At 49.5% G+C, this 26532-nt stretch overlaps 1 protein-coding gene across 6 annotated transcripts in view; it reads right to left on the bottom strand.

Moving 5' to 3' along the window:
- The window catches only part of ARHGAP36 (Rho GTPase activating protein 36), a 31225-nt gene extending 5016 nt beyond the window's left edge, over window positions 1-26209 (bottom strand). For 2 of the 6 annotated variants that reach the window (XM_008273208.4, XM_070067229.1), the window contains exons 1-6: window positions 26050-26209; window positions 2977-3135; window positions 1650-1715; window positions 879-1111; window positions 481-673; window positions 212-267 (exon numbers count right to left, since the gene is read on the bottom strand). In XM_008273208.4, the coding sequence (XP_008271430.1) occupies window positions 212-267; window positions 481-673; window positions 879-1111; window positions 1650-1715; window positions 2977-3135; window positions 26050-26107 (765 nt within the window). In that variant the 5' untranslated portion in view covers window positions 26108-26209. Of the gene's footprint in view, window positions 1-211; window positions 268-480; window positions 674-878; window positions 1112-1649; window positions 1716-2976; window positions 3348-20713; window positions 20864-26049 lie in introns of those variants that run through there. The other 4 variants (XM_070067228.1, XM_051827537.2, XM_008273210.4 and 1 more) reach the window with 4 other exon arrangements.
- Window positions 26210-26532: the final 323 nt, after the last annotated feature.

The following is a 26532-nucleotide window of genomic DNA, read 5'->3' as shown; positions in this document are numbered from 1 at the left end:
ACAGGCTCCACTTTGGTTATTCCTTCAATAAATCAGAGGCTTCTGTGAAGGTAGATGGCGATAAGGTGCGCTGGGCGCTGGGGCGGGGGAGAGGCTAGAATGAAGACTCTGCTCCTCCTACCAGGAATGAGACTGCTCTCCAGTTGTATGGGGAGCACCCCCTTCACCTGCTTTTTCTCACCCCAGAAACATGTACGCACAGCCAGATTACCTGACGCACTCTCTGCGCAGAGTATTCCAGGGTGAAAATTCCCACTGTGCTTAATCCTGAAAGAAAAGACCAGGTGATGCTAAGCATCTTGGAACTTCTTTCCTATGGCATTTCGCATCTCTTCAGGTGCATTCCAGACTCTGCTGGTGTGTGTTGGGGAGGGGGGACCCAAACCTTCATCCCAGGACCCTGTGTCTCTCTCCATCTCTAGACCACTCCTCCTTTCCTTTGTATTGCCTCCTTCCTTAAGTTATTTCCAGCTCCCTTACCATGCTTCTCAATGAATTTGCAGCAAGCCTCAACAACCTGGGGGATTTGTTTGGCAATCGGATTGAGGCTCATCTTCCTCTTGGATCCCAGAAGTCGCCGTCCGATTGGAAATGACACCCTGGAAAGTTGCAGGGTCTGCAGCAGCAGAGCCCCGCCCTCCAGCTCAGCCAGGCTATCCACAGACACGGCGCCCTGTGGAGAAGCCCAGAGGACGTTAAAATGGGGGTTGAAGGAGGGGATACTCAGACCCTCCGAGCCCCGCAAGACATTCAGAACACGTTTGCCCAGTCTCCCCGCCTCCCTGTAAGTACTCAGGCCTTGACCTGCCAGCCCCCACAAACTCGTACAACCTTTCAGGAGGTTCCCCTGCCTGAAACCTGGGGGAGGGTTCACTCACTCGACGCCCGCGGCGGGTGAACGCCCGGGGCAAAGTGGGCTCATTCCGCCTCCGACTGAAAAAGCGCCTGATGCGACCAAACATCCTTTGCACCACGTTTCCCCGACGACGGCCCGCACCCTGACCGGTGGCTTCCTCAACCTGCATCGCGGCTGTCAGTTCCAAATGCTTGCGCCGGGTAAGCTCATTCACCAGCACCTCTTCCAGGTGAATGCCAAAAGTCTTCAGGGAGACTGTTGGGGAGGGAGGGAAAGAATCGGGAACGTTAAAGCCCTGAAATGCTAAAATCAAGGAGGAACCGAAGGGGCTGGAACACTCTTCCAAGCAACCACAGGCAGCCAACCTCACCCCAGGAGACCCGCGGCGCCCCTCCCTGAGGAGCAAGTCAAAAAGACCCTGCAGGGCTCAAGGCAAAAGATCTCAGCCCCCAGTCAGCTACCCGGGCGGGGCACCAGGTTCCTGCCGGAAGTCCTACCGGGATGACCACCTGGAAGCAGTGAGTGAGTTCCTCAGTTTGATCTGACTGGGGTGGGTCCACCGGGAAGGTTTAGGCAGACCTGAGAGGACCGCCCCATGTGCCCGCAGCTATTGTGCCATTTCCGGATACCACCTCCAGGGGATTTCTGGGAGGGCGGGGGAGGGTCTCTGGGGTCCGTGGGCGTCGCCCAGTCTCCAGAAGCCAGGGCCGCGCTACAGGGGTGGGGGGGATGGGGGTGGGGGTGGGGTGCCCCATTCAATTTCTTTTCTACAGAAAATGCGAGGGACCCTCACCCCTCTGTTGTCCTCTTAAAAGCAGAAACCACTTCTCCAAGGTGTTTGGACGGTCAATGGGTAGAGCTACAGGAAGAGAAAAAGAAAAGAGACGCGCACACTCACACACAAATAGGATTTCACAAGTGACTAAAACATCGCCATGCATCGATATGCGGCAGGGGGAGGGGGCGCTGGGGAAGGGAGGCTCAGTCCAACACGTGAGAAGTGGTTTGCCTGCTCTCGGCCTCAGTTTCCCCGCCTGACACCAGGACCAATCTCATCTAACACATAGGAGATTCTCAAGAATTTAACCAAAGCACAAGATTGGAGGCGCCGCGCGCGCACGTTGCATCTTGCTACGCACCAGTGATCGCTCCACACAACACTTCCAACAGAAATTCAGGGGCTGAGGCGCCCGGATCATGCAACAGGCTAAAGGAGGGGCTGCCCGCAGCGCCACCGCGGGTAGGGGTAGCCAAGTTACTGCCGGCGCGCAATCACCCGGGTTGCCGACGGCTCAGCGAGCTGCGGCGCGAGAATCAGCGACACCAGACTGTCCCCGCGCTCCGAAACCGGCCGCCGCGGCTGCCCGCCGGGTCTCTTCGCCCTTCGCTTCACTCTGTTCCGGCTGCGCCTGTGGCGCGCGCCTAGCAAATCTGCCGCCCCCTGCCCTTTTCAATCCTTCCGGGGCGCCCCTCAGTCCACGCGTCTCCCTAGCTTCCCCCGCTTGGCTCAGCGCTCAGCTCAGCGCCCCGTGCCCCGGAGATCCCCCGGCGGTGCGCTCGAACCCGGTCCAGTGCTGCATCCCGCCGGCTCCCCAGCGGCCGCCTGGGGAGGGTAGCGCGCACACAGAACCTCCCGCCGCCACCCCCGACACTGCACCGCCCTCCTGATCTTCTCCAGGTTTCGCGCGTGTCTCTCTCCCTGTCTCGCTGTCTCTCTCAACCCCTCTGTCTGTTCTGTCCCGGTCCTCTCTAAAAGTGTCCCTCTGTGCCTCTGTCCCGATCTGCGGGATTCTCACCCCGTACCTTGTATGTCTGTCTCTTCTCCTGTCCTCTGTGCACCTGTCTGTCCCGGACATTTGCCTGTCTGTCTTACTGTACCTTACCCCCCACCCCCACCCCGGTCTCTGACCCAACTCAACTCATCTTTACCTTTTCCGAAATTCAACAAACAAGCCTTCAACTCCCGCTGCCTCAGCTCCCCAAGCATTAGGAGAACCGACCAGGTCCGACACTGGGCTCGTGTCCCTCCCTTCCTCCAGGACCCCTAATCCGTCCCGGCGAGCCCGAGGGGCATCCACTCGCCCGGAGGCGAGGATGCCACACTCCGGGGTACAACTCACCTCTGTCCGGTTTGAATTCAGAGAGGAAATGTCTGGCCACGAGTTCGTGGTAAGCAGTCTCTTGCAGCTTCAGACGCTCCAGCTCGGAGAGGCTGTGTATTGATACCATCTTCGTCCTGCGGTCAGGGTTGTGTCCTGGGGCTCCTCCCAGGACGCTCACTAAAAAAATGAAGGCAGACAACAACAGCAAAGGGGGCATGATTCTGGAGCACAGTGTCCTTGCTGTCTTCCGAAAAGGGATGCAGCCACCCATTCTGGAATCGGATGATTATCAGGGCTGCATCATCCAATTGTCACTGGACCTGGTGGAGAGAACTATAAGGGGGGTAGGGGAGGAGGGAAAACTGGGAGGCGGCTTCACCCTCAAGCAGAGCTGCCTCTGGTTGCTTATTAAAAAAAAAAAATCCAACTTACAAAAAAAAAAAAAAAAAAAACCAGCCCTGAACACACACTCCAGAAAAGAGAAAACCTAATTGGCAAAAGGAAGGAAGGGAAAGATTTTTTTTTAACTCAATTTTTTAAAAAGCACTTTGAGATAAAATAAGATAGTATTTTCCATCAACTAATTAGAACATTGAAAGAGTTTATTTTGTGTCTTGATGATGATACTTGATGCTGTCCAGGTTGGGTAAACAGGGGATTTTCTTCTGGGTTAGGAGCACTGTAAATTTATACAACCCTTCCAGAAAACATAGTGGACACACAAGTCTACAGCCAAAAATCATCCCCAGTCCCTTTGACCCAAAAATCCAAAATTTTCATTTCTAGGAATATATCCTAATGAACTTTTCCAACAGAGAAGAAAAAAAAAACTATATGCAGATGAGCTGGAACAGGAATAAAAAATTAAAAATTAAAAAAATAAAGAGAAAAAAGCTAGCCCAGCAATAAGATTGGTTATATAAATTATGTAATGACCTCAGTATGAAAAAGCATGCAATCATTAAAGTGATGTTTACAAAGAGATTTTTTAACAACAAATATAAAGTGCAGAATTGTGTTAATTATAACTGTGTGAAGAAAAGCATGCATAAAAATAAAAGGCTAAAGGAAATGCACACAAATTGTAACAGGCTGTGTTAAACAGTGGGATTTTGTGTACCTTTGCCTTTTCTTATCTACAACAAATTGTACAACTTGGTTATATTACTTTCCATGAAAAGAAAAATGTGTACCAAAACAAACATCACTGCCAGACCATTTCTAGGGAGCCTCTCTACACAAAACTGGCGAGCAGAGTGAAGTTGGTCTTCACGTGATGTGCATTCCAGGTGGAGCCCACCACCTCATACTGCTCCTGGGCTGCACGGGATCCCCCAGCAGGGGTTTTCCCACACTGCACACCTCATCCTTTCCTGTCTATCCTCTATTACTCATTCGTTCTTTCATTCATTCATTAACAACAACAACAACAACAAAGACAAGAAAACTATTAATTGCCCACTTAGTGCCTGGTGCAAAAGATTCAAAGAATGAGCAAGACAGTATTACTCCTTTCATGAAAGATTTAACAGTGCAGTGAAGGAGATACACAGGTTAGCAACAATGTACAAAACCTTGTGATAAGTCAGTTGGCCAATATATAAACAAAGTACTCTGAGAGCAGAAAAGGAGAAAACATCTTAGTCTGCCTGGAGACAGGCAGGGTGGGGGAGCGTCCAGAGAACAGCTTGTGCAGAGGCAAAGAGATGGGAGAGAGGCTGCCATCTTCTAGAAGCTTTCTTAAGGGATTGGAAGGAGCTAAATCTGGATGGGCAGGGATGAGTTCATGAATGGCCCTGTAAGCCATGCTAAGGAGGTGCACTGCCTCCTGAAGGCACCAGGGAACCACCACGGGATTTTAGGCAGAGGGTGATGGAGTAAAGGATTACACCTTGGAAAAATCACAGAGAGCCAGGAGAAGCTTGCTTAGAGTAGAGAGCTCAATGTAGGAAGAACAGCCAAGAGGCAAGGGAGGCTAACCCATGCCAGTGTCACTGGCGCTGGAGCAGAGGATGGATTGTATGGGAGGAATTGACAGGACTTGGGGCCAATTTTTACTTGTAATGGAGAGGGAAGAATTTAGGGTAGCTCCCAAGTTTGGGATTTGGGTGAATATGTATATGCTGCTTCCCAGTAGAGAAAAGAATGTGGCACGTGGGGTACTAAATCTTTTGACTAAAAGGGAAGTATTCGTGTGCTATTTTTCCTGATGTTCCCTTCCAAGAATATTCTATATATTATTTAGACAAGAGGGGGAGCTTAAATTTCAAAGATCAGGTAATGTGGCTTTGAAAGAGAAAAGGTAGGTAAAGGCTTACCATGCAGTAATTCACACAAATGAGCTATCTTCTGTCCAAAAAGCAAACCTCACTTTGAATGTTGTCTCCAAAATTCTCTTTCACCTACTTTCCTTAAAGATGTTGGAAATGCTGGCCAGATATGAGGTGCAGTATAAAAAAGAATGTGGGGCCTTTCCTCTTAGCTTTTGAACTAAGCTAAGAGGAAAGCCCTCCACATGGATTTTAAAGCCCTTTCAACTGCAAAGTACCATCCCTTAGACTCAAAGTGAGCACCCAAACCCAACCACCAAACTGCAACCAGAAAGTAACCATTTTCACCAAAGCTACATGCATCTGCACAGTTCCAGAATAAGCCTCTAGCAATCCCCCACTGGAGATGGCAGGTCCAGAGCCTCTCAGTCCAGGGTCTCATCCTGGCACACAGAGCCTAGCTCTGATTTAAATTTTCTAACATCCCTCCCCCTCTCCCCTTGCCCAAATCCAGACATTTTTGTACCTGTCTTGGAGTTCCAGCTATTTCTTCTTATTGAGGCTTACCAGTTCTGATAATCCAAAGAGCAGGGCTGGTTCTCTTACCCAAAAGCAGGAGGAAAAGAAATCCCTCCCTTCCCCAAAAAACAAGGTAAGAACAAGCAGTAAATCCTCAAATCAATGCCATCCCCAGAAGGAGAGAGAGAGAGAGAGAGAGTGAGAGAGAGAGGGAGAGAGAGAGAGGGAGAGAGGGAGGGATGGAAGGAGAGAGGGAGAGAGGGGGAGAGGGAGAGAGAGAGAGAGAGAGAAGCCTTTGAGAGATGAGTCAGCCTCGATGCTTACAATTCTGAAGGAAATCAAAGGCCTTAGAATAAACCGTTTGTCATTGCCTCCCTGCTTGAACATACAGGGCTAAACTTAAGAGCAGTCATAAGCTGCAGTTCTGCAAAACTGACACGTTCTTGCTGGACCTCAATCCTTGCAAGGCACCAGTGGGATATAAGACAGAAGCAGAGTTAGAAGGAACAGTGTGCCCAGACCAGAGGCACATGGGCAGGATGGGGAGGGGAGAAGCAGACACCTCAGACGCTGTGAAACAGGTGCAGAACAGGTTCTTGAGATTTGAATACCCTCAGTTCTCAGGTCTGACTTTCCAAGTGGAGCCCCAAAGGAGGCTTCCTACAGAGAAGTGTCAAGAGACCTCTCCTGCTCCAGATGGTCTCCCCCTTCCTCCTTCATCAGGCCACAGCACTAGCTTGAAGTGACCATGAGACCAAATAGGGACTCAAGAGGATGGTGAGAGCAAACTGGCTTGTGGGTTCAGTTGATAATTCAAGACATCTGTAAAAGCAGTATCTTTAGGCAAAGATCTGGTCTGGGCACTGGAGTTGGAGCCAAACAGAACTGAGTTCAAATCCAAGCTTTCTGATCTCTTAGCTGTGTGACCTGAGGATAGTCAGTTGGATTCTCTCAGCCTCAGTGGTCTCCTCTATAAAATGGGGAGTGGGGGTGGGGGGAGGTGACACAATACACATTGCAGTGGTTGTGCGAGAGTTAAATGAATAATGTATGTATGGTATTTAGCATTGGTTTTTAATAAACAGGTTGATGCTAGAGGTGATTTGCAAAGGGCCTGAATTTGCTGGCAAACATCAGGCTTCAAAAGTAATTACATAAAATTAGGATGTGTTATCAATGCATTGAGCAACCTACTCTGTTCAATCTCTACTAAATTTGAATTTGTTTAACACAGGCAAAGAGATCTTGGGAGACTATTGAGAACAGGTCTTTCTGCTTCACTCTCCAAGCTCACCAGGGTCAAATATTCAAATATCACCTTATAAGATTTAGGAGAATTAACTGCATAGGTCAATTGAAATCAATGCTATTATTCAGGTTAGTAAAATGGCTGTATGTCCCAAAATTAATTTCTCTTTCAAACCATCCAATTTTATATTGTCACTAGCAAAAGAACATATAATTTCATGTGGATCAGTAAATGGGGCTAGGATATTAGCAGACACCAAGAGCGATAATTTGAACAAAGAGCAGAGGGACACCCAAATCAAGACCCCAGCAGTACAAAAGGGGAAATACACTTGGGTGGCATCAAGCCTGTTCCTCATGTCCTCCCAAAATGCATGGCACAGATGGAGAAACAAATTAATGTTGGAAAGGTCACCTGCTTTGACTTTGGGAGGATGGAAATGCTTTCAACTAGGCACAAATCCACAGCCTTCACCATTTGGAGAACTAATTTACTCAATTGCCCCACATCAAATAGTTGGGAATGGTGCAGTGCTCACTAGTAAACACCCACAAGAAAAAAAATATCCCCAGCTGCACTGATGCTGTGCTTTGAATCCTTATAAATTAGACACTTCATGGCGTCATCAGATTTTTGCTCCAAGCCTCTGGGAGCTCCTCAGAGTTTGAGAAATTGATAGTGAATGGGGCCGGGTGCCCAGAAAGTATTGCATCTGCATTATTCAAATGTCTACAGGCAGTGGCAATGGATAAAGACATCCCCATTAATACATCGCAACATGGAAAAGAGATACGGGTCTCTAGATGAAAACATTTGGGCACCAATTTGGTCTGCGGACACGTTATCTCATTCATCCCTGAGCATTAATGAGTTAGCCTTTAAGTTGTTATCCCATAACCTCCATTTCAGTAAAGGCTGCAGATGCCGTGAACAAAATGACTCATTTTATCCTATGCGGTGGCGATGCCCCAAGATAATTAAATGTGGGGACAGTGTTCGGTAATACATAGAGTTATCCCATCATGTCATAGCAGACACTCATAAACTAGAGGTAGGATTGTTAAAATATATTGAAAGCAGCCCCAGCTTCAGAAAAAGAAATACTTCAGGAACTACTTAACTATGGTTATCCTAATATTCTGATGTGAATGTATTCAGAATATGGTTCAGAGATAGAAAGGGACCTTAGCCATCAACTAGCCCCAAACTTCTCTACAGTTCAGGAACCTGAGGCTCAGAGAGGGACAGGAGTCTCCCAAGACCACACAGCAATTTGACAGCAGAGCCTGGACAGAACACAGATATCCTCAGCCTCGGGGCTCTTGCCAGTACCCCAACCAACTTTTCCTTAATAGTGGCAAGACTCAGCATCACTAAAAAATGAAATAAAACAAATTCACATGTTCAAAGCCCAATCCCATAAGCCAGTACATCCTGGTAAAATAAGTTCAGTCATCATTCCACATTACGCGGGATGCATGCTTTTTCACTTGTATTGAACAACTCCAGCTCAGAATGAGGAAAGACAATATATATAAACAAGGTGATATGACATCAAACACAACACAACAAGATGTAGACATGCTGACTATTGTCTGCAGTGTGTGTTAGTGTGCATAATTAGCACTGCCATCACAAGCTGTGGCTCATAGATCCTTTTTTTTTTTTTTTTTGGTTGCTGCTTCCACTAAATTTTAGTGGAAAAAGCAAAAAAGTAAAATTAAGACGTCCTGTCAATAGGAAGTAAAAATATTTAACGCCTAATTAGATTTATGCTTTTTGTTTTCTCAAAAGCTTTACATATGTCCATTATCTCCAAATCCTAGCACACAGTAGGTGTTCAATGTGTTTGTTGGCTGAATCATAGGATTATAGATTCTGAGGGTTTGAGGGAACATAAAGGGCTTATAATTAAAACAACTATTCGTGACTCACAAATAAATGAATCATGCCACTTTATTCTCACAACAACCCCTGGGAAAGAGGTAGGTTGAGCATTATTTTCCCCCATTTCAAAGATAACAACAAACTATGGCCCTGGAGAGATTGTGACTTACCTCAAGTTGTACAAAACTACCATGTAATGTGGAAACTAGCTGACCCAACCTATATCTTGCCATTCTCACCAAACCATAGCTTTTCTGGGTATCCATAAGCAACATCTGCTGTCTGCAGCAGGAATGTCAAAGTCAAGACTACCTTCTTGCCTAAGGAAGTAGCTGGACTTCTGTGGTCTCATTCATATTATAGTGATCTATGCCATTCCTTGGGAAATGGGAATGAAGATACAAGTGATACAGGTAGTTATAGCTATAGATGATATAGATTTGAAAAAAAAAAAAAAACCTGTCATGAAAGGTAGAGGAATTACAGGAGAAAGGCACCACAACCTCAATATATTTATCTCTATATATCTCTAACCCAGCCCACCCCAACCTCATATCTCGCTACTGACATATGGACTGGAACTTGGGTTCAAACCCCAGCCTCATCATATGGAAATTCACACACTCCCCAACTATGTGACTGGTAGCAAATTATCTCACTTTTCACATCTCGGATCCATGATTTTGCTAAGTAGGAATCATGACACCTATTAGGTACAACTGTGGGGACTATTTAATAAAAGAGTGAAATGAAAGATACTTGCAATGGGTGTAGGGCTGTACCAAAGTGAGGCATTGCCTCCCCTGCCCCAAATATCTGAGAGTCAAGTTTGAGAGCAGTTAGTACTCACCGACTGTCAGCAAAAAGTATACTTGCAGAGGGGATGAGAAGAACTGTTTCTTCACTGAATGTTTCGTGATCAGAGAGGCAAGGCAGGGTATAGGGGGGGCTAGTCTGTAAAATGTAGAAAACAAGCTAACTGACCCACAAAAGGGATTTGGTCTGTGACTTTGGCTTCCTCAGCACAGTATGCAAGCCATCCAAGCTATATATGGTGGAGGGAAGGGAAGAGACATCTGGAGTAGAAAGCCTCAGTCCCTGCCCTTGAGATCTGACAGTCTAGTTGAAGGTCACATAAATGTCAAGGGTCTGAAGGACTCTCAAGAAAGACCCATGGTTCTAACATCATCCTTTCCTGTGCTAATTTAATTTCTTCTCCTTTATTCCTTTAAGAACTACTAAGAATCAACTGTTTCCCCAGGCCCATTAGCACTATGAAGACCCTTACTCAGCTGTGGGTTTTTAGTACACACTGAGTGAATTCCAATTCATTCTTCCCATCTTAATTCCCCAGCGCTCTCCAAAGACTCCCTCTTCCAGTCTCTTTCCACTTTACACACACACACCACACACATGTCCTCACACTCTTGCCCATATATATTTCCACACAGAAAATACCCCTATCCCCTCTTCCCTGAAATAGAGGGAAAGAGGGAAATGAGACCCTGACTAAGAGAGGGCTATCCAGCATTTGCCTCTCCAAACCACATCTGAGAATTCTATAGAATGGGCATGAGACAGCAAAGATCCATGAGGTCACTCTCCCAGTCCATAAGAACAGAGGCCATGGCAAGGAAAGCTTCAGAATATAGAGGATCTCAGAATCTCTACTTATCAGCTTCTGCACCAACCCCACTGCTTCTCTTCTCCTTTGACTGCATCTTCCCCCAACCAGCATCCAATTTTCTGCCAGTTTTCTTTTTCAAAATCCTGTATGAGTGACTGTCATAGGGAATTGGGACTGTGGGAGATGTTTTCTCCCTGTAGTTTTCATGATCCAAATAGCATTTAAAGCCTGCATTAAAACAACCATATCTTTAAAATACAAATGTCTATTCCTCTATCCATCCCTTTGCAAAATTAGACTACTGTCTGGGCTATGATGCAGTGAACAAAAGCCCCAGACAAGAGTCCAGAGGTCCTCAGTTACTAACCAGCTGAGTGGCCTTGGGCAAGTCCACAAGCTCCTCTAAACCCAAAATACAACCGGTATAATTTATGATCATCCCAACACAGTAGAGACACAGCCCTCACGTCTGCAAAGTCTTTGATTATTCTGAGAGACAGCAAACTCCAGGACGTGGGGCCAGGGGGCCACAATCTGCGGTTGGAGAGTGCCCCCTCCCCAGCCCTTCCGCAGGCCTGTGACCCCCCCCCCCCACGGCAGGGTGCAAACCCTTAGCCTAGAGCTAGGATGGGTGCGTGATGGGGAAGGGAGGAGAGAGGGTTGGAGGTGGGCTGCGGACTCTGTGCTCTCCGCCTCACCAGCTTGTCCTGGACCTCTGGCTACCACTGCCCGCGAGAGTACAACCTTCAGGCTTGGTTGGGTTGTGCTCCACGCGGCCCGCCCCGTTTAGCTAGAGCACAGAACCTGCAAAGTTGAAGAACCCTACGAGACGCAGAAAAACTACTCTCCGCTGCCTGACCCCCCGCCAAGAACGAGAAAAATGCAATCTTGTTTGCGAGCTCTTGGTCTGAGCCACTGCCCAAGAAAACCCGGGCTCCGGCCGCAGCACCCAAGAAAACTCGGCCTCCTCTCCCTCCCTCACGTCGGGCGCTGCACCTGGAGCGCCCTCACCTCCCTCGGTCGCCCCGCAGCGGGCCGCACTCTGGCCCCTGGTGCCCTGCCCCTGCTCTACCTCTCGGCGACTGTCCTGGTCCGGCCAGGGAATAAGGTGCTGCGTGCCCTACCAGGCAGTCGGTCCCGCGACGCGGCCGCGGCAAGTCCTGCGAGGAGCTGGAGGCGCTGCGAGCGCTTGGCTCTGCCGCTCAGATTCCCCCACTCTCAGTACAGCTTTCCGCGGTGGGGCAGGGGCTGAATCATAGCAATTTTCTACACAGCAGCCAGCTCAGTGCCTTACGCATACCTGTTTGCTGAATTCCCAGGGCTACTCCCACTGCTTCTGCTTCACCGTACAAGGGCCCCTTCCCTCTGAGCGCTCCCAGTGTCCCCTCCCCTGGCCAGGCCATAGGATCTCACATTAGAGGTGAAGGGATGGCAGAAGTGAAGGGTCAGAAGCTTAAGAAACCCAAGGATACAGAGCTAATTAGTGGCAGAGCCCAGAACTCTCAGTTCAGCACACTTTGCACCAGGCCAAGTTGCTTCCCTTCTGCCATAACCGGTATGGCATTCGAGGGCAGGGGGCATCTTTTGTTGGCCCTTCTGCATACAAGGACTGCACAAGCAGCACCCCCTCCCCTCCGTGCCTGGCTCTTCCTGCTCCCTGTTTCCCATTCTTGCCCAGGGCTTCTGCTCTTCGGAACTCAGGGACAACAAGGTCATTTGGTTCAAAGTTCAGTGAGCAGCAAGGGCAAATAAAAGCTGACTTCACAAAGCCCTCCTGCCAACCCCCTACTCGCACAGACTACAACGGTCTTCATTTTTCATTCTCTGACTTCTTTTGCTTATCTAGGCACCTGGGGAAGTCAGAAGGCCAGGCACAGCTGCCCAAACCGTCTTCCCTTTCATGACCTTTCCTAATCTGCAGCCCATCAATCATGTATACAAATCACTAGTCACCAAGCAAAACTGTATTATTCATGCAAGCTGCATATTTTCATGTGATGCAACAATGGTAATATAGGGTTGCCCAAGCAAGACCTCAAGTGCAGGGATTTCAAATACACAATTATACACCCTCTCAAGAAGATGTCCTCCTCTCTGGGGCCAAGAAAAAAGACACAGGGAGAGTCTGGGAATGGAGAAGAAAAAGGAGAGGGAAGTCAAGAATGACAGTGACTATGGGTGAGCCCAGCAGGCAGGGAGAAGCAAGAAGCTGAGCAGAGGCAAAAGTGAGAAGGGAGAAGGAGGAGCGCTGAAAGGGGACTGCTGCTGGCCCAGGCATCCACAGCTACTGGGGCAGCCCAAGAAGATGTGGGCTGATCCCGCCCCCCAAAAGATTCAGGGACAAGGCTTTTAGGGGCCTGGATTGGAAGTGACATCCATGTAGCAAGTTTCTCTTCTCCATTGGTAAAGAGAGAAAGCAAGCACGCTGCTGGCTTCAGCAGCAGCACAGGTGGCACCCCTGTGTCATCACTACCACCAGGATGCCTTCACCCTCTCCCCCTCCCCCAGGAAATAAGCAAATCTTACCCACTACAGGAGTGTCATTTGAATATTGGGGATAAGTTCTCCTTCCACTGAAGGAGAGGATCTCTCCCTCTCTTCCTGATGGAAACAGGCTGGGTGCTGCCCATTTACACATTCTAGAGCACCAGATCAGGAGAGGGGGAGAAAGGCAGGGAACAGCAGTTTGAGCCTGGTCGCCTGGTCCGATTTGTCCCTGGCATCTTCTCTCTCTCTCTCTCTCTCTCTCTCTCTCTCTCTGAATTTTCCTGCAGCCCCTCCTTCTGGCCCTGCCAGCCCTGCTCCCCTTCCCCACTGCAGTATCCTGCAACCAGTTTCCCCACATTGTGCGAAGGGGCTGGTCTGGGGGTGCATCTCTCTGCCTTTTGCTGTGAGGGCAAGATGAGTTGGGGGGAGAATGTCTGTCAGAGCAGACGCAAGGCAAATTCCCTCAGGTAGCCAGCAAAATGGGTTGCTGTTGCAACAGCTGGGAGACATGGTTTGAGCCTGACTGCATAAGGAGCTAGCTAGACACAGGACTGGCAGGTTTGGCGCTTGAATTACAGTGATTGCTTTGCTCGCAGATACACAAAGACAGCGTGACATATTAAAGAGGAGGTAGATCAGTGAGCACCACCCAGCCTCAGTTTTTTTCTGCTGCAAAATGGGTGAATAAATGCTTACTCCATCACACTGAGGACATGAGTGTGTGGAATGACAGAGCTCAAGGAAAGCTGAGAGGGAAAAGAGCTTGCTCAAGGTCACATGGTAAGTAGCAGAGTCAGACCTGGATCCTGGGTTCCCCAAACACCTCTTTCCTCCAGTGGGGGTGTTTTCCCCTCTACTCACTCCCCTGCTGAGAAGGCTGCCAGAGCTATCCTTGTGACTTGGAAGGAGTGGAAGTGGGAAGGCAGGTGAGGAGCTGACTGTGTGCCAATGAACAGAGGAGACACTCTATCACTGAGACCCAGCCTAAGGACGCCGGCTTCTGCCTCAGCCCCTTCTCAGCATCACTCAGGCGATCTCCCCATGCCATCTCGGACTGATTCATTGCCACTTTCGCACCACCTCTGCTGCCCAACTCTGAGGTGGTGACTCACTCGAGCTGGCCAGGGCCTCTGCCCTCCAGGAAAGCAGCTTTCTTCTTAATTGACTGCAGAAGCCTCAGCCGCAGTGCAACCAGGCCCTTCCAGGCAGGCTCAGAGAAAGAGGGCTTTGAGGAGGAAGGCACTGGCTCCTTAGCCAAAGCCCTGCTTGCTGACCTCCCAGTGCCTGGGGGTCCACTACTGGCCTCGCCATTCTACGTTCCTTTGGATGATGCCTTCTGTACCCTCGAGTCTCCATGTTTCCAAGCACTGTCACCTAGGACAGCTCTCGCTGCAGGTGTGTCCAGCACTTTGTTAGGTGCTATTGCAAATATAAGGTAGCAGGAGCCATCGCTGGCACCCAAGGAGTATGTTGGGGACTTCAAAAAGTTCGTGGAAAAAATGGAATGAGAAGTAAGAGAGTAGGAGTTAATTTTGGTGCAAAAAAAAAAAAACAATTTTGAAGTCCATGCATAGCTTTTCATAATACTCATTTCCCACTTATGAGAAAAATTGCCCCAAAACAAACTCACACATTTAATTCCATTTCCACCAATGTTGTGAAGTACTGTTGTACACTATGAGTTTTGAAGTATTGAGACTATTTTGAAATATGAATATGGCACCTCAGTGGGGGGAGGGGAGAATGCAAAGCCGGTGAGTGGAGAAGTCTCTAGAGAGGTTGTGCCGACAGGCAGAAGGGATTGGCATTGCGACCTGCAATTTCTTGTGGCCAGTGAGTGGCCTCGCTGAAATATTGCTGTGGGCGTCTCCCTTAAACACAGGACCTCGCTTAAGCAATTCAAAAAGTTAATTGCAATGAACCCCTGGTCTTCTTCATCTCTGGCCTGACTTGAGGGCATCAGCTGATGACCCTGTCACCCACCCAGCCTCTGCTCCTTTTCCCCTAAACTCCCACATCTTTATCTCTTTAATGGGGAGGGGGAGGAGATGGCCAGGAGAAGAATGGACATCTGAGGCATTTTAGCCGGGATAAACTCTGCCCATGTTACCTCCTTTAAACCTCACAACTACCTAAGCTAGGTCGTTGGCAAGGTGCCAAGGTAGTCAGCTACAAATTAGCAGAGCTGGGATTTGAACCGCTGCTAACTCGAAAGCCTGTGCACTTTTACAAGGCGCTTCATACTATGCGTCACGGAGGAGTGGGGAGGAGGAGGGCTCCTCTCCTTACACCTCCCTTTTCCCGGCTGCTTGTCTTCACAGAAAAGCAGCAAAGCGGAGGACGCGAGCCAGATGGGCACGTGACCGCGGAGCACTGTGGAGTGACTCCCATCGCGCGCTTATGGTGGGAGGGGACCTCAGAGTTTCCCGCGGGGACTGTGCCACCTGAAGTGCAAAGCACCTTTAACGACTCTGCCGCCCCCTGCCGCCCCCAGCAGCCAGCGACAGCCCCGGCTGGGGTCTCCGTTCTCCGGAGGGAGGGCTAGTGTGCTGAAAAAAAAGCTCACTGACAGCCCAGGAGCTGTCGCGGGCGAGTGCTGGGCTGCACAGAGCCCTGCCAGATAGCATGACGTAAGAGGGAGAGAGGGACATTTACAACGCCCTAGCGTTACTTTGTGTCTAGCATGGGGTCAGGGATTTCCAACAGCCTGTGTAGAAAGTTTGTTGCTTTGCAAAATACCCTTTCCTTAAGTGCAGTCTCCAAGCCAGACTGGAAGAGGTTTCGCAAAAAGCCGGGCTGCAGAGCTCAACTCCTTACTTTTTAAAATCCAGTAAAGCCCCTCACCCCCAACAGTCCGGTAGGAAAGGAAAAAGGACTCCCCCCCCCGGGGGGGGGTCAGAGGTCAAGGCTGTGAAGAGGCCAAGGGGAGGGTGCGGGGAGGAGACGCCTCCAACGGGGTCGCCAGCATGCGGAGTCAGGGTCCCCACGGAGCCCTAGCGCCTGCCGACCGATTGCCTGGACCTTCGCGTTTTCCTGGGTTCCGACTGGACCTGCCTAAACCGAACTCACTCACTCCCTTGGCTTGGGAGTGAGAAGCAGGGGGCAACCCCCGCCCCCGGTCAAAGTGAAAAGAACCCGTGTGCAGGCGTTTGCCCGCCCATCCCCCCTCCTTTCTTCCCCTCCGCCCCTCCTCGCCCCCTTCCCTTCCGCCCGGAGGGAAGGCGGGGGCGGGCCGTGTGTGTATGTGTGCATGCATGTAAGCGTATGTGCGCGCGCGCGGGTGCAGGACGACCGTGTGTGCGTTCGCTGTGTGGCTGGGTGGGGGTGGGGGGTGTGCACGGTGCACGTTGTCGCCCGAGTACTTGGTGGGGTGTGTGTTGTGTTCGCTCTCTGATATGGAGCCGTGTGTCCGGGCGGCGTTTGTGTGTGGATGTGCATGCTTGTAGGTTGTATGTTTCTGTACTATTATAGTGTGACTGAGTGGGTGTGGTCTGGATGTTGAGTGTGTTCGATGGGTGTTTCCGCCCGGGTTGAAATCCCTGCTGGGGTGAGTGTATATGCGTGTGCAGTGTGTGCATGTGTGGTGTCCCTGGAGGCTTGGGTGCATGTTTGTGTTTTGTGTGTCAGCGTGGGTTTACAGGTATTGTTTCTTGTGGTGTGCAACGTGTGAACGTGTTCATGAGCAAAGTGTCCTCTAAGTCTGCTGAGGGGATGTGTGTTCAAAGGTTTATGTATGTGAGGGTGGCGTGTGTCTTTCAGTGTATTGATGTGTGCGGTGTGGACGAATGTGGCCAGCGGGCTGAGGGCTGGAGAGAGGGTGTGTCTTAGGAGGGGATCCCGTGTGAGTGCCTGAGCGCAGTGTGGAGAGCATGGTTGTCTAAAGAGTCCCCAGATGACTGTGTGTGCGTCTGTGTGACTAGAGAAGCTGCTGGGACAAGGACGGTGGTGGGGGCCGGCGCGGTGGCTGGGATCCCCGCTGGCCTGATCTCCCTGGCGAGGGAGGTGCGCCCGCCCTGTGCTGTGCTCCCTTTGCCCGCTGGGGCCGGGTGTGAACTTACCTGGCTGCTCAGAGGAAAGAAGAGGAGGGCGCCGCACGTGATTGGCCAGGTAGGGCGCCTAGGGCGCTGTGCCGGGACTGGTGGGAGTAAACTGGAAAGATTCTTCTTGGTCACTGACCTGAAGGTCTTCCCCTAGGAGGTCTACCCAGGTGAGCCCAACTGTTTTTCCTCAGGGCCTGGCTGTTTCACACCTTGGCTTTATCTGGGGAGATTCCAGCTGCTTAGACGCTGTGACCACCCTGGGCCTCAGGACAAACTCCTATTTATTATTATTCTTTTTTCTTTTTAAAGACCTCACTCAAGAGACACAAAACTTTCTCTGCCTTTCTGTCCCAACCCCTCTCAGCTGAGGGCTCTCTCCCTTGTGTCACCACAGTGACACCCTCTTCATGCTTCTCAGGACACGATCACACGTAACTGCAATGATTTGTCGTCCCTCCTCTCCAGCTCAGAGCTGCTGCAGAGAATGCCTGGTATTTAGTAAGAATATTAAGCATAATCCTAATATTACCATTTATTTGGCACCTGCTGTGTATCAGGCACTGTGCTAAGTGCCATTGCAGGAATTATCTCCTTGAGTCTTCACAACGATCTGTGAAGTAGATAAATCTATCCTTGCCACATTTTTACACTTCACTCATGAGGCTCAGGGTAGTTAAGTAACTTCCCCAAAGTCATACAGACTGATAGAGGCAGAGCTGGATTTGAACTCAGATCTGCTATGCTTCCTAAACCTTTCTTTATTGGGACAGCCTCGCTAAGAGTCCCCCTGCTTCCTGTTAAACACTGAAGTCTCTATCAAATAGTATCATTTCACAATAAATCTTTCTTTTGAGTTTACTGACAGCACCAAGAGTACTCAGCATAATTACTTTCTTTGTCTCCAGACACCTGATACCTCTCCACCTAATTACCTGTTCTGTTGACACCTCAAAGTCTTTAATTACGCTAGGCACAGAAGAATCTCTCCAGTTCTGGGAACTCTCCTTGGGCTAGTGCTGAAAGAAAGAGCTGAGAAGGAGCATTTTCTAGTTATAGGGTCAGGGGGGTTGGGTATGGAGAGGAATGGGGGTGAGGGGTCAGGGTGGAGTAAAGGAATATATGCCGGTTCCCCCAGACCCGTTTTTATAGCGGCACCACCAGAAGTTCACGTGTGGTGTGTTTCAAGCACACCAGTTATTTCCATATCAAATTGCATGTAAAAAACCAATCAGAGCCACCCCCCTGCCCGAAAAGATTCCTGAATGGGTCCCATTTTATATTATTCATGATTGGGGGAGCACTGTGCTTGCCTAATGGATCTCATGCTGCTCTAATGCCATCGAAGCATCCTCATCTGAGAAATCCAAATTAAAACAATACATTGTATGGGGGGGGGGGGAATACACTAATGTGGTGGGGGATGGGCACGTTGTCGGCTCAGTCACAGCTAAAAGACCTCTAGAAGCACTTGCTCCTGGCTAGCCCCCAGGGAGCCAGCCTAGACTGCTGCAAAGAGATCAGGGGGCTGAGAGAGAGGGCCAATGCAATGGTGGTGACTCACTTCACCACTTTTGGGGAGTGGGGGAGTGAGAAGCACGATGTAAATTGCCACTGTTATTATTGTGCCCTTTCAACTGGCACAAATGAGCCTGGTGCGTGGAGGAAAAACAGTAGGAACATCCATAAAGCTCCTCTCCAGCTGGGCTTGGGTCAGCACTTAATCCTGGGTGGACAGGAAAAGCTTGGCCTGAAGTTACTCAGTAGCTCGAATGTCTCCTTTCTGTGGCAGGAATGGGGGAACGCCACAGAGGCCCATCTAAGTCCTGCATCTAATGTCAGGCATGAAGCTTTTCTGCTGCTGTGGGGCCAGACTGATATCTCACGCTCCCCTGGGGGTACTAGCTTCAATTCCACTTCTGCATGCAAAGTCTCTCCTTGAAGTTTCTCTTTTCTCTCCCTGTCTCTCACCCACCCCTGATGCACTACACACACACACACACACACACACACACTTCTTCTCCACTATAGGTCTCTCTTAGGAGTTAAGGAAATGTATCCCCATAACATGAGGATTCTATGGGCGAATTGTAAGGATGGAAAGCACTTTAATGAGCTTTGATATTATCTAATATAAACAACAATTTGCTTGCTTTCATCCTAAAAAAAAGAATATGTAGGGGCAGGGCACTAAGATGTGTATTTTATTGAGGAGATGGAGAGAGTAAAACCCTTGGAGATTGGAGTTTCCATTTGTGCAAGTTTCGAGATGGAACAGCTTTGAGTCGCTACCCCAGCTTGATCACTTACTTGCTGTGTGATCCCAGGAAGGTTGCTTCACCTCTCTGAGCCTGTTTGCTCAGCTGTAAAATGGAGGTGTTGATGCCTACCTTAGAAAGGGCTCAGATGACTGAAGGAGGCAAACCATGGACAGTGCCAATCAAGTGCCCAACACATGCAGTAAATGGTCCTCAGGGCAAGATTAGCTCATCGCCTTCCTCGTTTTTTGCCTTCTCACGGAGCCCAGAGTGCTTTAACCAGGGTGCCCAGGGAGTGGAGTCAACTGACTAAGCTGCCAATTTTCCTCATTAATGCTTTGTCTGACACTCTTGAAATAGCCCCTCTTCTTTTGGGATGATGTTTTGATCAGCCTAATGCAGCCCCGGAAGAATCAGCCCTTAAGTCCAATTCTCACCCTGCAGTTTCTCCTGGCAGTGTTAATGAGACCGAAGTTTCAGCTGTGATACTCCACACAGGAACATCTCAGACTTTCCACTCGGTGGCCAGGCTTCCGCTCCTTACCCCAACTACAGGCCCAGCCAACATCCCTTCTTCTAAATATGCTCTGTCGTGCCCAAGAAAATGAGAGAATGAACACTTCCCGGCTCAGATCCCCAGCCGATTCTTTTTTGACTCACTCTACCCTGGAAACTAGCAAGGATTCCTAAGGCCATATAATTTCCAGCAGCCACCAAGGTTGGGGGACAGATGGGATGATAGGGGTGGGAGAGGAGAACTGATGACTCCCGGAGGTATGCAATGCAACCCCTGAAATACATCTCTGATGAATTCTTATTCATTTGCTCCCAGTACAAGGAAAACAAAATCAACCCTTTAACAAAACGTGGTGAAGTGGGAGAAGACCCCAAGTCTGTGCCCCTTCCTCCCTGATGCTTTTGCCGCCCTCTAGAGCCAGAAGCAAGTCACTACAGGCTAAAGCTGCATTTGGGCAGGGAGTGGAAGAAGGTTGAGAAGTTGGGGAGGGGAGGGGGCAGTGCGTGGAGTGGAAGAGAAGGATGAAGACACTACAGGGGAGGAAAGTGTTGAGATTCGTGGGAGAAAACTCTCAGAAGTCAGCCTTAAGATCTTGCCATCCTCTGGACACTGCCTTTACCTCCTCCCTCTTTAACCCGTGCTATTCATCTTGCATGCTTCCCTCCCTGACTTGAGACTCCTCCATCCCCCCACCCCCCAGCCCCGGCAAGTCAGTCTATCAGTGAATCTCTCTGAGGATTTAGGATTTCAGAAGAACTTCTCCAGCTCCGACCCCTGTCTGCTTCTAAGGAGGTCCCAGAGCCTCGGCTTTGAGAAGGGAAATTGGCAGGGTGACAATTAAGGATAAGACAGAGTTGGAGCAGCAGTCCCAGAGATGCCCATACCGCTTAATAAGGTTCCTTACCAATAAGCTTCCTTCACAGGCAGAGATTTGTCCACTGCGGGTACTGGGTGCTCATCCCAAGGAAGCCGTGTGGTTTCTCCAGAGGACTATCTGAGATGTTACAGGCGCTTCCAAGGCACATCAGATACGCCATCTACCTACTTCTGCTGATACATGTGAGAACAAGTGATTCTGCCAGAAGGAAGCAGAAATCATTCCCTAGTGACTCAGAGCCTCAGCTATGAGGACACAGGTGGTGTTTGCATTGCATTGCCCAGTTGAAATGTGCACCTTTTCGCAGAGAGGAATTGAAGGATAATCAAATAGGACAAAGACCCGAATTCAGGCATTGGGCAAGGGATCACCAACACTGTATTCACATGGACCACCTTATAAATGTCAGCAGGGTGTCATATAGTGCTAGGAATGTTATCTCTTTTAATCTCACTGAAGCTTGGAAACAAAACAGAAAAAGGGTTGTCATCCTTGCTCAGCCACTGTGTGACAGTGAGCAAGTTACCAAACTTCTCTGAACTTTTGTGTTTACAATAAAGATAAGCATATTTGCGTCAGAGAGCTGTCATGGAAGTTAAATGGCATATTCTTTGTAAAGTCAGTGGTGTTAACAAATAATAAATATTTGGAGAGAAAACAAAACACATCTTCTGATACCTGAGCCACAGAAGGCATTGGATATAGTGACATCTACAACAATAACTATTATTGTTATTATTCATAATCCAGAAATGTAGGCATCATTATATCATTTAAGAGATAAAATAGGGGCTGGAGTAGTGGCACAGCAGATTAAGCAGCCACTTGGGACTCTGACACCCCATATAAGAGTGCTTGTTTGAGATCCAGCTGCTCCACTTCTAATGTGCCTGGGAAGGCAACAGAGGATTGCCCAACTTCATGGGCTGCTGCTACCCCATGTGGGAGACCTGGATGGAGTTCCTGGCTCCTGACTTCAGCCTGGCCCAGTCCTGGCTGTTGTGGCCATTCGAAGAGTATACCAGCAGATGGAAGACTCTCTCTTTCTTTTTCTCTCTCTCTTTCTCTCTCTGTCAAATAAATAAGATGTTTTTATACAAGACGTATAATAATAATAATAGAGGTTAACTAACTTGCTCAGAGCAACACTATAAGAGCAAACTGGGGTTCAAACCAGTTGTGCTTCTTTCTCCACAACATTAGGGAACATTTCATGAGCATTGGGAACATGGTGTTTGCCTGGCCTGAGCCAGTCAACGCATTTAAGCTAAAATTTGAACAAAAAGATCCTGCAATGAAAACTATGTGTAGTGGGATTCTAGGTCACTATGTAGATTGTTTGCCTATCATGAGTCCTAAATGATAAGAGTAATTTAAGACCAACCTTTATACACCTTTTACAACCTTTATACAACCTTTTAGACTTTGGAAAACTGAGAGAAAAGCATAACTATTATCCCACTAGCTTCGTAGAATCTCTAACCTTCACACTGTGGCTGAATTTTCTTCCAGCCTTTCAAAAAAATGTATGTTTGACACAGTTATAATCACACCATGTTCCCTGTTATTATTGCATTCCTCATAAACACCATTTTAATGGTTGTATACTAACTAACAAGTGGGTATGTCACAGAGGTTAGTAACCATTCTGCTATTGTTAGACGTTCAGGTTGTCTCAGTAGGTAAGTGTGAAAACAAAGGAGAGGGGCTGGCTTCACTGTTACAGCATAATCACCCCCAGGGACCTGGTGTCCTGCTCTATCAGTGCTCAATAAGCTTTCCATCATTTGATATTTAGACTTGATGAATGTCAGCTCTACTGCTGGAGCCTGAGGTACATTTGCAAGAAGGTAATTTTCTGCCAGTTTTCATCACACAGATTCCACAGTTCATCCTCCCGGTGGAGAAAGGGTGAGCTAACCTGGGAACCTAGGCTCTGGAGCACACCATTCTGTTTCCCATGGAGAAATGTCTTTGGAGGTTCAAACAAGTAATTCAAACAAAGGAACTGGGGGAAGTCCTGCCCTTGGTGAGTGGAGATGCTTGTCTGACACCCTGACCACCCGCCGAGTGAGGTGTCTCATTGGCGAGCTCGCCTCAGCTCTGGAAAATGATCCTACTGCAGTTCAACCAAGGTTGGCTTCAGCAAATCGATCGGGTCCCATCACTAAGAAAAGATCAAATTTGTATGTAAAGTGGGCCTTGGGGTCCCTTCAGCTTTAGAGTTTTGGCTGCCTTACAGAAGTCCAATTGTTTGAGGCCACATCCAATGCCAAGCATGAACTGGAGAGAGAATTGCAAGTGGGTCAAACATGCTGTCCCGTTCCCTGGGAAAGGCGGTCTTTCCGGGACCCCACCTGCTCCACATCTCAACGACACCTCTCCCAAATGCCCTCATATGCTCGCCCATTACCTATTGTCACCCTCGCATTACTCTGACATGCCAGTGATACTATGTCCCCGTGGGCGAGGAGCAATGGAGGTGAAGAAACATGTAGAATATGCCCCCTATTCTGCCCAGTTAGCAGTCAGCTAACAGCACCTCCCCCCCCCCCACAACTCCTGAGAAGTTGTGAAAGGCATATTTGAAGGGAGACACCAAGACCCATTATAATCCCATGGAATATTAATTGTTACCACAAAGCTCCCCTCACATTGCACAGCATTTCTCAAATAAGTATGATGAAGTGGGCTCTTACCTGGTTGGGAAAAAACATATTGTACACAGGGTCATTTGTTTCAAAGTGCGGTTGTGTGACTTAAATAAGACCGTGTGTGTAAAGAACTGAGCCTAAGGGCCCAGCATCTGGGAAGTAGTTTGCCCATATGAGGGCACTTCCAAGGGTTCGTGGGAAATAGAATTAAAAGACAAGCTTAGCGCACAAGTCTGAAATCCATGTTTACAAAGAGGTCTTTAAAAAGTTCATGGAAATGTGTATTATGAGAAAACCATGCATGGATTTCAAGAATGTTCTAGGCAACAAAATAAGCTTACCTTTTCACTTCCTTTTCCCATGTACTTTTACAAGTTCTCTCGTGTCAGGTTCTAGGGTATGATTAATAGGGCTGGTGTAGGCAGTGGTGTGCCACAGGGTGTATGGGGAGACAGAGCTCACCAGCCTGGAAATGCAGCAGTGAGTGTAAGGTCTTGGGTTCAAACACGAACTAAAACAGAGATTGGAGACTCCCAAATGAACTTGGTTTTCTCTTTTTCTCAAGAGTAGCTGTAGTTGAAAGTAATTCCAATGTAAATAAAGTCTGTATGTGGCTGTGAGTGGAACATACCATGTGTGATAGAAGTGTATTGTGTTGTGTATGGAAAGTCATAGGATGCATGGAAAGTACGTGTTTGTTTATGCCCTTGCACATGGGTATGCATGAAAGTGGGATGTGTATGTATGGGTATATTTATGGTGATGTATGTGTGTACTTGGGGCGTGGCATGCCTTCCAAAAGAGGGAAAGTCAGCCCTCCAGGACTATATTTAAAGGGGCACAGCTGGAAATCCTCTTTTGGCCAGGTCATTGGGCATTTATAACTTGGAGTATGTTCAAAGAAAAACAGCTAGATGTGGGTAGGGGCCTTGCAGCCATGTCATGTGTGAAACAGATGAAGTAGTTGGAGAGGTTTGGCCTGAATTAGAACAGGAGTGAATGGAGGTGGGAGGAACAGGGAGGGTTGGCACTGTTCCCTAGGAGGGAGGGTCGCAAAGGTCAGTGCCAAGGCTAAAGGTAGAAGCTCCCAGGAAAAAGAGTTGGGTTCCGTTTAAGGAAAAGCCGTCTAATTCTACTGGACATTACTGTCTTTAGATGGCAGTGAGCCACCTAGTGTTATACTGACTCCTCCCATGGGGTTATTAATAAAGGAGCCTCCGCATCTCTCATTGGAGTCTCATGACAACCTTATAGGCCAGGCAGGAGTGGAAGAGTTTCACCCACCCTCTTTGCAAGGCTAAAGTATTTGATCCATGAGGCCTTAATAGACATCTCATAAAATTCCCGTGTAATTTTGAAATTAACCAAGATCCTCAACTGAAAAAAAATACACATAAGAAAAGCATTCAATGCCCTGCATACATGCAGAGCTCTTTTCAGAGAGCCTGTGGCCTGCCAGAGACTGCACTTGAACTGGCTCAGCATGCAGACTGCAGTCCCCTCAGCAGGAGGCCCGACTCCTGGGATGATTCTCAGTAGGGCAATGGGGTTGGCAAGAAAGAAAAACAGGTCTCTGCTAAAGTCGCTGGGATCTCTCTGCCCACCCCCTCCCCTGCCTGTGAGGGGGCAGAGGAAAGAGGAGACAACCCCAGGTCTGGTCTGGGTGACCAATGACGCACTCTCACCAATATAGATTTTGGAGGTGGAGACTATGGAAAAACAGGTGGCCATGGGGGCAGGTGGCAGCCCAGAGTGGGTGGGGCCTGCCAAGGGGGAGTGAAGGACAGTGTGGGTGAGGGTCGTAAAGGACCTCAGAAAGAATCGTTCAGTCCCTTGAAAGTTTAAGGAGGTAAGGAACAACAACAGCAACAACAACAAGCGGTTTCCAAAATCCACTTTGTAGAAGCAGTTCCCGGAAAGCTGTGAAATGTCACCCACATACTTACACCCGGGCTGTGACCTCTGCACACTTGTGTCCTCAATTCCACAGGCATAGGGGGACCAAGCATTAATTTCAAGTACCCCAGGGAAAATTCAGGCTGAGCCCCCTCCCACCCACCACCACCACCCCCCCCCCCCGCGCCCAGCAGGCTTCCACCTTTAGGAAGTTTGGGGCAATGGACAATTAGCAAAGCCTAAACCGACCCAGATTTGCTACCAATTCCTTGGATGACCTTGGCCAGGCCTTTCCCATCTCTGGGCTTCAGTGTCACCATCTCTTATATGAAGAGGTTGAATTTGACGACTGTACGCGGCCCACTCTAGTCTGTGGTGGAGACTGGAACAGGGCGCACACGGAAGCCCCAGCGCTACCTTCAGGGTCTCTAGGCTCTGACTGCCCTACCAAGGGCACTCATCTTTGGACTTTTAGGGCTCCTGAGTTACAGGACTTCGTTCCTGCGCATCTGGCCCCACGGCTTTCTGGCTGTACCCCGCGGGAGGCTGAGCCAGCGAAGCGACTCCGCCCCCGCGCTCGCCTGCGTCCCACCGTGCCATTAGCGCGATTGCTCCCAGTTCCCGGCAAAGCCGGTGATTTATGCGGGGCCTCGACGGGGCAGTCCCTTGAGCCCGGAACAATTAGCTAAAAGCCAGCGGGAAGGGAGGCAAGGGGGCGGCGAGCCAAGCCCTAGGGCGCCCAGCCGGGGCTGCAGCCGCCGGCCGCCCCCAGCCGAGCCCCCGCAGCCCCCCAACTCGATGGGCCCCACTCACCACGGCGGGGGCGGGGCTCAAAGGCCGACGCGAAAAGGCAGTCCAGGATCCACGCCATGACCCGGTCTGAGTGCCCAGCAGCCTCGAAGCTAACCTCTACGCCGGCCACCGCACCGGCCGCTCTAAGTAGCCCCCGGTGACCACGCCCTGGGCCGCACCCTGCACCCAGCTCGGAGTGTCTCGGTCACCGGACACCTCCAGCATGTCACGAAAGGGGCAGGGCCTCAGGGGAGCCCCCTCCCTCCAGGGGGGAGGCCGCTGGTCCCGCAGCCCCTTCCCCCACGCGCAGGGAGGCCAAGACACGGCTTTCGTCCCTGGAAGCTCTGACTCCGAGGGCGGGACCCTGCCCCTACCCTAGGGACACCAGGATCTGAGGGATGAGACACCATCTCAGCCCTAGTAAGCCCCTAGTTCGAAAAGGAAGGAAGGTCCCCGTCCTTCCAGGCACCCGTGAAGGGACTCAGGAAGCGGGCCTGTTCCCAG

The sequence above is a fragment of the Oryctolagus cuniculus genome, chromosome X (assembly GCF_964237555.1).
Source record: "Oryctolagus cuniculus chromosome X, mOryCun1.1, whole genome shotgun sequence".
NCBI lineage: Eukaryota > Metazoa > Chordata > Mammalia > Lagomorpha > Leporidae > Oryctolagus > Oryctolagus cuniculus.
This window is presented reverse-complemented; position numbering and strand designations above follow the sequence as displayed.